The sequence below is a fragment of the Ananas comosus genome, linkage group 25 (genome assembly GCF_001540865.1).
Source record: "Ananas comosus cultivar F153 linkage group 25, ASM154086v1, whole genome shotgun sequence".
Classification (NCBI taxonomy): domain Eukaryota; kingdom Viridiplantae; phylum Streptophyta; class Magnoliopsida; order Poales; family Bromeliaceae; genus Ananas; species Ananas comosus.
The window spans coordinates 2,666,198-2,677,017 of record NC_033645.1 but is presented as its reverse complement, the minus strand read 5'-3'; the positions used below and the strand labels follow the sequence as shown (position 1 = coordinate 2,677,017).

At 43.0% G+C, this 10,820-nt stretch overlaps 2 protein-coding genes across 3 annotated transcripts; both read left to right on the top strand.

The window, feature by feature from the left end:
* Window positions 2,674-5,166, top strand: LOC109703507. Its single transcript, XM_020224133.1, has 2 exons — window positions 2,674-3,312; window positions 3,949-5,166. Exons 1-2 carry the CDS (start codon window positions 2,995-2,997, stop codon window positions 4,969-4,971), a joined length of 1,341 nt encoding a protein of 446 aa, XP_020079722.1. The 5' UTR covers window positions 2,674-2,994; the 3' UTR covers window positions 4,972-5,166.
* Window positions 5,361-10,709, top strand: LOC109703506 (monocopper oxidase-like protein SKS1). Of its 2 annotated transcripts, none has more exons than XM_020224132.1 (9): window positions 5,361-6,755; window positions 6,864-6,973; window positions 7,521-7,791; window positions 8,209-8,335; window positions 8,705-9,065; window positions 9,374-9,742; window positions 9,895-9,973; window positions 10,037-10,214; window positions 10,348-10,709. In XM_020224132.1, the coding sequence occupies exons 1-9, from the start codon at window positions 6,534-6,536 to the stop codon at window positions 10,464-10,466; spliced, it is 1,836 nt and encodes a 611-aa protein (XP_020079721.1). In that variant the 5' UTR covers window positions 5,361-6,533; the 3' UTR covers window positions 10,467-10,709. The 2 variants fall into 2 exon arrangements, with proteins under 2 accessions (XP_020079721.1, XP_020079720.1); XM_020224131.1 differs by having other exon boundaries at window positions 8,197-8,335.

Sequence of the window (10,820 nt, the reverse complement as noted above, 5' to 3'; positions counted from 1 at the left end):
TTTTTTAATAAAAAAATCTTAATCCTCGATTTGAGTGTTGTAAGATATGCGCCACCTAAATTGATGTACACACAAGTAGTATTTGTCTACGTGGCACTGGCTTTATTTTTTATGTCAATGCAGAATATAGTATTCTATAATAAAATATTATTTAAATATATTTTTAAAAAATATTTACTAAATTGTACAAAATTATATTTATATAACAAAATGATAAAAATATTTTATTTTATAAATTTAATTTTTTCTTTCTGTGGTAGCATAGCCATAAATATTTTTTTAAAAAAAAATGTCAAGTAATTGGCTGTGATTTTTTTAAAAAGAAAAATCATGAAGAAGAAGAAGACTGTAGCGGTGGAGGATAAAAGGAAAATAAAGGTTATTTTGTTAGAAACGAATTGTAAAAAATGCAATTAAGTTAAATACATCTGTTTTTTATTATTATTGAATAGCACTCAATTTCTTTTTTGAGAAAAAAGATAGCACACTACCCGCTTTATTCATTCAGGAGATGAACTTAGCTACATGGGTGAGACAACAAGGCCTCTAGGGAGATGAAAAGTAGGGCTAAGACGAAAAAAAAAAAAAATCAGTATCTCTCCACAGGGCAAAGTTTCTTCTACACGGACGTCAGTTGTTTAACCTTATAGCAACCACGGATTGAATCAGTCTGATTCCTCCTAAAGTAACACCATTCCTGATCTCTCAGATGACCCACCCCAACAGGCTATTAGTCCAGATAAACCATCGCTCATGGACTGTGACCCCTTCCTTTCTCACCATATGTCCCAAACAATATGCACAGCTTCGCCCAAATCTCCTGTTTGGACATCCTCCAACGACATCACCATAAGAAATTTGAAGAATACACATTGAGAAAAAAGATGGTCTACTGTTTCCACATCAGATCTACGCAACACGTAATTAATGTTGCTATCCATCCTTTTTTTAATAAATTTTCTACAGTAAGAGGTCTCTTTTTTAGGACGAGCTAGTAGAATACTTTAACTTTTAATGGTATGCAGAGCTTCCAAATTTTGCAGCTACGCCCGTCCCTTGTCCTCCCGTCACACAGTGCCGAATACATTGACTTCACACTAAACAGTCGTAAGGGCTCTACCGCCAATGCACACTGTTCGGTCCTAGTCTAGTTTTGAAGGAGGAGAGCTGTGCCTTGAGGGCTGAGATGCATGTAGTCATTCTATGGTTAGTAATGCTGGCGCTACTTAGAATCATATCTCAGCACCAGTCGTTACTATTAGAATATTTACTGATTTTCAAACTTCTACGAGTTGGTGACTAGAACACTTCGGAAAAGTATTGTTTGTGGCACGTGACGGTAGGAAAAAAGAAAAAAGAAAAAAGGTATTGTTTGTGGCATGTAACTATTGTTTACACTTAATTGCTCTAGAGTTTTATTTCGGAAAAACTTCAATAAACCCCATGTGGTTTCGTAGTTTCTCACTTTGTCCTCCTATGGTTTAAAATGTATCAATTTGCCCCCCTATGGTTTCTTTTTTCTCTTTTTCTTATCAATTTTATTAATTTTTTTTCTTAAATCAGTGATAAAGTTAAAATTAAAGGGTACTAAAGTGAATATTTGATAAATCTAGATGGGTATTTGAAGTATTTTGTATATAATTAATAAAATATTAACAAAAAAACTACTGAAAATATAAAAACGAAACCACAGAGAGGCAATTTGGTACATTTTAAACCACAGGGGGGCAAAGTAAGAAACTACGAAATCCCAGGGGGATTTTTGAAGTTTTTCCTTTTATTTCTATTTCTATCAAAAAAAATTATTATAAAAAAGGATAGTTAAGTAAAATTTTTTGATAATCATATAATCTCTACCACGTGGCCTAACGTGTAGCCAGGACATGTCACGGTCTGAAAACTTGAAACATTGAGCCCAGGAGCCACGGCCCACGGACAACAAAATCGGGGCCTACCTGTCTGACCAAATTTGTAATCATATTTTAAGAAATAACCAGCATTACCGAAACGGTATAAAATGTAAAAAAAAAAAAAATCAATAATTTAATACAGATACGCGAGCTAAACGAACCCTATGAAGAGTAATACTACTTGTGCACCTATATAAACATAAATTATGTATAAAATTCTACATTCTAGTCTTTCAAATGGCTTTATTTATTCACTTGTTATGTTAATTTTAGTATTAAAATTTTTAAAAATAAAATTTTAGATTATGGGGTGTATTATGTAAAAGTTTATCTTATAATAATATATACAGAGAGTATTGTATTTTTCTGCCAATAATAATTATTATTATCTTACTGAAAAATATTTGAAAATACTTTTTATATTTTAAAAGTTAAGCAAGGGAGTGCGTAACTAGGCATTAGTGATCAGTAATAAAACCATGGCATAGATAATTAGATCGTCTAAACACTGCAGTGCCACCTCCCTCAGTAAAACCATGGAATAGATAATTGTTTAATAAACCGAAGAAGGGGGAAAAGAAGATAAAAAAAAACACTGAAAGTGTCGGCTCGATTCCTTTCTAAATCACCAGATCTAACCGACTCCTCAGATCCAAACAGCCCATCGCTCTCTCTCCTTGCTTTCACTCCACACTGTGCACGACCCTCCCTCCAGTGGACAAATGCACTCGGGGCGCGGGGTCTGGGGCGGCGGGGGGGGCGNGCGCTCTTCGTGCTCGGGGTCCTCGCCTTCACCCTCCTCGCCGCCTCCTACTCCCCCGACGACCCCCTTCTCCTCCGCCCCAACTCCTCCCCCTCCCGCTCCCTCACCTCCTTCCTCACCTCCACCACCTCCTCCTCCACCCTCCCCGCCGACGACTCCTCCGCCCTCCGCACCGGCGAGGACTTCCTCAACTCCTCCTCCTCCGGCGCGCCCCCCTCCATCCACCTCTCCGACGTCTCCGTCCCCGCCGCCGCCGCCGCAGCCGAGGCCTGCGACGCCGACGCCCCGCTCAACTGCGCCGACCCGGAGATCTTCCACCTCATGATGCGCGCCGCCATCGAGGCCTTCCCCGACATCCACTTCTACCGCTTCGGCAAGCCCGCCCCCGGCGCCGCCGCCGCCGGCGGCAGCTGCGACATGGCGTGGCGCTTCCGCCCCAAGGACGCCAAGCGCGCCGCCTTCTACAAGGACTACCGCCGCTTCGACATCGCCCGCTCCCCCAATTGCACCTACTCCGTCGCCAAGATCGGCGACTACCACTCCGGCGTCAACGCCCGCAAGAAGAAGAACAAGAAGCCCCGCCCCGGCAGCCCCCCCGACGCCGACGGCTTCGGCCCGCGGACCGCCAGATCGGCCGAGGCCGCGCCCGCCGGCGCCGCCGCCGTCGTCGTCCCCGTCGTCGGCGACACCGTCAACGACACCCTCCCCGTCGTGGAGTCCGAGTCCGGGTTCAGCCGCGGCAGGTACCTCATCTATGTCGGCGGCGGCGATCGCTGCAAGAGCATGAACCACNCCGGCTAGACCGCCAGGCGCCCGGCTTCGGCAGCCGCAGCCCCCCCGACGGCCCCGCCCCGAAGAACAAGAAGAAGAACGCCCGCAACTGCGGCCTCACCATCAGCGGCTAGAACCGCTGCCTCATCCACGTTAACCCCCTCGCCCGCTACAGCTTCGCCGCCATCAGGAACATCTTCCGCCGCGCGAACCGCAGGAACCCCGCCTTCGCGGTGCGGTACAGCGTCGACGGCGGCCGCCGCCGCCGCGGCCCCCGCCCGAACGGCTTCGCCATCTTCACCTACAGCCCCTTCCGGAGCTACCGCCGCGCGTAGTACTCCACCTTCTAGAGGCCCAGCCGCGTCAACTCGCCCCGCAGCCGCAGCGTCCGGAGCCGACGCCGCCGCCGCCGCCCCTGCCTCTGCAGCCTCTCCACCTACCTCCCCCCGCGCGGCCTCCTCCTCCTCAACTCCTTCAGGAGCGGCCACGCCTCCCGCCTCCGAGGCCGCGCCCGCCGGCGCCGCCGCCGTCGTCGTCCCCGTCGTCGGCGACACCGTCAACGACACCCTCCCCGTCGTGGAGTCCGAGTCCGGGTTCAGCCGCGGCAGGTACCTCATCTATGTCGGCGGCGGCGATCGCTGCAAGAGCATGAACCACTACCTCTGGAGCTTCCTCTGCTCGCTGGGCGAGGCCCAGTATCTCAACCGAACACTGGTCATGGATCTCAGCATCTGCCTCAATTCCATGTATACTTCGACTAAGCAAGATGAGGAGGGAAAGGACTTTCGATTCTACTTCGATTTCGAGCATTTGAGGGACTCCGCTTCGGTTCTCAATCACAGCCAGTTCTGGGCCGATTGGACGCAGTGGCGGAAAAAGGACCGGCTCAGCCTCCACCTCGTCGAGGACTTCCACGTCACGCCGATGAAGCTCGCTGAAGTGAAGGATACACTTATTATGAGGAAGTTTGGATCGGTGGAGCCAGATAACTACTGGTATCGAGTTTGCGAGGGGGAGACAGAGTCGGTGATCCAGCGCCCGTGGCACCTCCTCTGGAAATCGCGTCGGTTGATGGATATAGTGTCGGGGATCGCATCAAAGATGAACTGGGATTTCGATGCCGTGCATGTGGTGCGAGGGGAGAAGGCCAAGAACACTGCACTGTGGCCCAATTTGGCGGCAGACACCTCGCCGGAGGCTCTGCTTGCCACTCTTGGGAACAAAATCGATGATGGCAGGCATCTGTACATCGCGACCAATGAGCCAGGCACATCCTTTTTTGACCCTCTGAAGGATAAGTACACGACACACTTCCTCGATGACTTCAAGGACTTGTGGGGCGAGAACAGCGAGTGGTATACGGAGATGAAGAACCTGAATAATGGGGTTCCGGTGGAGTTTGATGGTTATATGAGGATGGAAGTAGACACTGAGGTGTTTTTGAGGGGGAAGAAGCAGATTGAGACATTCAATGATCTCACCAGCGATTGCAAGGATGGGATCAACACCTGTAAGACGAGCTCCTGAGCTACTAATTGTGCTGAACAATTTGGTATTGCTGGGATTGGGAGGGCTTTTACCAATTATCTGTTTTAGATAATTACATTCGGCTTCAATTTCCTTGGAAATTGTTTCTGTAGACAATTTAGGTCTTATTGTATTATGGTTAGCTACGCCGAGAGGTTAGTAGCATTTTCAGCCAATTGATGTTCTGTTGCATGAGTACTGTCTCTTTTTCTGTTGGTTAGTGTTCTAACGATTACTTTCTAATTGCTCCACTGTGTCTTTTGTGGGCTGTGTTATTTCAGGATCTAAGATAGCTGCCTTTTGGAGATATTCATCTTCTTCTTAAGAGAATTAGTTTCAATGCATTTTAGAACTATCTTCTAGGCTCCCTATTCGATGGGCACAGAGATGTGGTTGGTCCCATCCATGATAAAATTTATGGAATTTTGTTAAGATTTTTCTGTTGTTAAGACTTGTAATTTTGCTAGGCATTCTAATCTTCTTTATTATCTTATTGCACGCTGAAAAGTTATATACAGTGCATCACTGCTGCAATCTCTAGTTTATTAAATATTTTTTTGTGAATATCAATGATCTAGAAAGGTGCTGAAACTTCAAAGCTATGGGTGTATCTGGTAGCTGTACCTAGGAAAATCCATATGAAATTGTCTTCAGAAGTGGCTGCATATGCCTTTGGAAAGATCAATACTTCAGTCTTCGGTCTTTGGAAGGATCAGTACATTTGTCTTTTAGTTATACCATCTTTACAATGTAATTCTTGGACAATTCTGAATTCAAGTTGAAGCACAGTTCATCATTGTGAATTCCCTTATGTTAAATTTAAGTATTTTATCTGTTTGGCAGATCTTCTGGTTGTAAAACTATGGTATTGTTCTATACTTCTGTTCCGCTATGTTGTGGGTATGTGTTAGTTCAGAAAAAAAACTTGCGACATGTGATCTGAACCTAATTGCAGTTGTTCAGGAGAGGGGACACACTGCAGAAAATTGAGGGGCTAGTTGATTGTTGATTTAATGAGAGAAGTGTATTAGTTGGTTCAATCTAGATTGGCCCCTCTTAGAACTTGCTCAGCTTGTGCAAAAGAAGACATAAATTTGTTAATTCTTGTGATACTATCGCTACTCAGTGACTGCGAGAATGCTACCATAGCAAGGCCTGCTTTCTCCCATTGCTGGCACATTTGATCAGAAAGGTTGTCAATAAGCCAACTTTTCCGCCCACTCCATGCTCATTTTGTCTAATGATGAGACCATGAAATTCATCTGTCATTAGTCGATAAAGTGTCATACTCCTCTGTGTAGAATAATGCCAACTGTGGACAGACTTATTACACAAGATTGCGTATTTAGTTATCCTAGAAATTGTAGAAGATAAGAGGTGTGACTTTCATCTAAGCACAGGCTTAATTGGCTTATCTAGTATTTGCCGGTTTTACTAGAAGACTAACTAATTGTTGCATTGTTATTAACGAATGGAAGAGTTTCTTGTGTTTTTTTGTCCTTTGGCTTATTATCATCTCTTTTGTTGGAGAATTCCACCAGTTCTCAAAGAACGAACTGCAGATGGCATATATAGAACATAAAGGGCCTTGCACCTTTTGCACTAATGAGAAGGTCTCTAAGCAAAGAAATCTATCCGAAGCCATGGGGTGTTGCCTTCCATGCATTTTCGTAATATGTTCAGTACTTGCGCTTCTTGCCACAGGAACTGGAGCCATTGACATCTTTCTTGAGTGGAATGTCTCCTTTGATTGGAATATTAGACCTGTTTTTATGCATCAACCAGTATGTATATTCTACAGTAACAATCGTTTCCTTGCTTATATTGTCTAGAATAATATACGTATTTAAGTGTTAAATTGCTAATCGAAAACTGTAAATTCGTTCATTCAGGTCATCACCATTAATGGAATGTTCCCCGGACCCCTCATCAATTCAACTACAAATGACGTGATCCATGTGAACATCTTCAATAACATTGATGAACCATTGCTCATGACATGGTATGTATTTTTTTAAAAAGCTTAATTATTAGAGAAAGATGAATTACATTTTACGTATCCCAACACATCTGGAATATGAATAGAGTGTTTACTTAGAAGCTTAATGGGACTTCGAAATTGAAGACTTCCTTTTCTTATACCGTGTAAATTAACAATGTTCTCCAATGCTTTCTATAAGTGAAGGGCCAATTATATATGTATGGTTCGTTCCAACTTTTTGAGAAAATTCTGTCTATTCCAAGTTGTTCTTCACTTCTTTTTTTTCTTTTTTTTTTGTATATTTGCCAATTAAATCATATGCAATAGCAAGCCCCTTCTGTAGCTAATATATGTTCTTTGACTTCTGTAATTCATTTTTTTTTTCATATATATCCATAATGTTGTGCGTAATCACCAAGATTTAGAAAAATTTTTTGAATCATACTCATGTGGGGCTAAAAGATGAAAGCAACAATTGCATTAAAACCAGGTTTTTCTGTTACTAAAATTTTGAAAGGTAGGGGGGAAATGAACTACAACCTACTAAATTGTAGATTATTTTATGCAGGAACGGCATACAACAGAGACTCAACTCATGGCAAGATGGAGTTTCTGGTACTAACTGTCCCATAGAGCCTGGTAGGAACTGGACATATGTGTTTCAAGTGAAAGACCAAATCGGAAGCTTCTTCTATTTCCTCTCGACCAAATTTCAAAAGGCTGCGGGTGGGTTCGGTCCAATTAGAGTCAACAATCGCAATGTGATCGCTGTGCCTTTCCCCAAACCAGAAGCAGAATTTGATCTCCTTGTAGGGGATTGGCATAATGTTCCTTACAAGGTATGTTCCTTTATCCAATTAACTATGTAAGTGTTGTTAAGTAAAAGAGTTAGTTAATACCATCTAGCTCTAGCCCAAGTAGCTAAGAGTTCTGGAGGGTACCTTGGGGATCCGGTATCGATTACTGGGCGGGGCAGTATCTTCAGAGCATGTGAGCCTACGGGCCAATTGACCTGCAGGTCTAATCAAAACAAAAATAAGTTACTGAAATTCGTTGGAGATATTTTCTGAAAAGACCTGTATCTTTTTTATCTAGATTTACTCTATGAATGTTGCCGCCTACCTTGACATTAAGATATGTCATTTTGTTGATCAAAGTGATTCCTTTTTATGTCCAACACAGTACTGCTAGATGGTACTAAGGGTGCAAGAGGTATATGTAATTGGATGACCTTTAGTTTGTAGTGCTGTCTGCAGGCGGTTCGGCAAATTGTATCAAGCAAGCATTTCAGTCTTATTCCTGCAAGGTACATTCTCATCAATGGAAAGGCCCCTTATAACAATGTTTGGGGAGGAAAATATGAGTTCCTTAGAGTGGAGAATGGTGAGTATAACTATTGTAAATACAGCAGCTAAAATGTCTCATCCAAGTAGCAGTAATTTCTCAAATGATACATGCCCACACATACACTGATAAGCAGCTATTAAAATTCATTAGTACGTAGGGCTTGTTTGGTTTATCTGGAGCTTTTGCGGAGTTCCATTTGACTGTGAGCAGTTGAAAGAAGCACATTTTCTTTGCAGTTTTATTTAAAATCTAGTCAAGCACATGGTTTGTAAATTCTAATGCCTTTTGAAGTGGAGTTATTCCACAAGCCAGGCCAAAAGGGCAGTTAATTATCTCATCTTATATATTTCTATTGTTTTCTTTATGTATTTATATTATTAACTTTTCCCATTCTTCTCTTTTCAGGGAAGACATACCGCTTGAGGATTTCAAATGTTGGAAATGCATTGAGTTTTAATTTCAGAATTCAGGACCATCAAATGACTTTAGTGGAGACTGAAGGATCCTACACTGATCAGATTGTGCTGGACTCACTTGATGTTCATGTTGGCCAATCGTATTCTGTTTTATTCACGGCAAACCAGCAGGAATCAGACTATTATATTGTGGCTAGTCCAACGCAAATTGATACTAGCAATTACCCTAACATCAATGGTCTTGCGAGACTGCATTACATGAAGTCGCAAGCCCAGTTAAGTGGACCCCTTCCGCTGGGGCCTGATCAGTTGGACCGCGAGTTCTCCATCGATCAGGCGAGGTCAATCAGGTAATTTCACCTATATATGCCAAATTAGGTGTGCTAAGAAAATCTCATCTCTTTCACTTGGAAAGAGTGAACATTGTTTGCTCAAATACGAAATTCGAGCATGTGTTATTTATGCCAATGAAATTTAGCTGCATCATCAAATTACGAATATAACGAAAGAATGGTAATTCTTTAAATTGCGAAAAATTTAACAATTAAGGTATTGCCTTCAGTTATTGATTCGAAGCTTTGATGCCAACTATTTTTCATGTCCGGTGAAATTTAATCATATGAAGGTAGTTAACTATTTCTTGACTATGGTTTTGAAGGTGGAACATGACGGCAGGGGCTGCGAGGCCCAACCCACAGGGCACATTCAACGTGAGACATGCTAATATCTCAAAGACATTTATCTTGGTTGGTTCTAAAGCAGAACTGAATAACCATCGCTGCTACACCGTGAACAATGTCTCCTACATGACACCCTCAACCCCACTCAAACTTGCTGACTACTTTGTGAACGGTAGCGGGGTCTACCAGCTTGATGCCTTCCCAACTAGCTCTGTAAATCAAGAAGCCGCGCTGGGGACTTCGGTGGTCACTGGAGTTCATAAGAGTTGGCTGGAGATTGTTTTCAAGAATGAAATTGATTTCATGGATTCATGGCATCTTGATGGTTTCGGCTTCTATGTGGTTGGGTAAGAATCACATTCTTATGAATACTATTTTTCAGTTAGTTCATTTCTACAGAAAAATCAAAAAAATCAGCTATAGTAGGAACTTTAAAATGTTACTTTTGACACCTTGTGTAAGAGGACCAAACTGATTGAATCATTTGGTTAATTTGAAGATTTGGTGACGGCGATTGGACCCCTGCCTCAAGAGACACCTACAATTTACTCGATCCTGTCGTGCGCTCCACCGTTCAGGTTTCTCTCTCTCTCTCTCTTTCTCTCTCTCTGCCCCTGAAACTAACTATCTTCTGGATTTAGGTGTATCCTAAGGGATGGACAGCAGTATATGCATACCTCGACAACCCGGGCATGTGGAACCTGCGCTCGCAGATCCTTGAGAATTGGTACTTAGGCGAGGAGATGTACTTGCGAGTCCACGATCCTGATCCCAACCCAGCCAAGGAGCGCCCGCCGCCTGATAACCTTCTCCTCTGTGGTTAGCCATTAATTCTTCTCATAATTAACAAAACTCTTTGCTTCATTCTCTCTTGTTCACATAGCCGAGGACTTAGCATTTCTCTTTATCCTTCAAATCCAGTAAGAGCTTCTTGTTGTGACTTGGTTTCCAGGTATCTTTGGTGCAACACAGGCGCCGCCTTTTGCGTCGCCACCACCATTCGCAGCATCGCCGGCGCCGCCATTCGCAGCACCGGCACCATTCGCGGCACCGCCTCCACAAGAAGGCTGAAAGGAGATGTGGTTAACATGGAACTCCTTTTCTGAGACATCATTTTGGCTTTCCTGCATATAATTTCCTTGTTGAAATTCGAAGATGTCGTTGTTTATGATTGAAATGCACTGAATTTCTCAATAATTAGGATAAATAACTGTAGAAGATGTCGTAATATTTACAGCTCATATGCATTATTCGCGACCAAAATTTATTATAATAATTGAAAGGTTGCGTGACCAAAGTGTAATTTTCTGAAAATTAAGGTCAGGTTCCCCTCATGCAGTTTACCAAGAAATAACGGCGAAGATGGAGCAAAATTTGCCACTTTTAGACATGCTCCAACTGTGCAAAGAATAATTGAAATGTAAC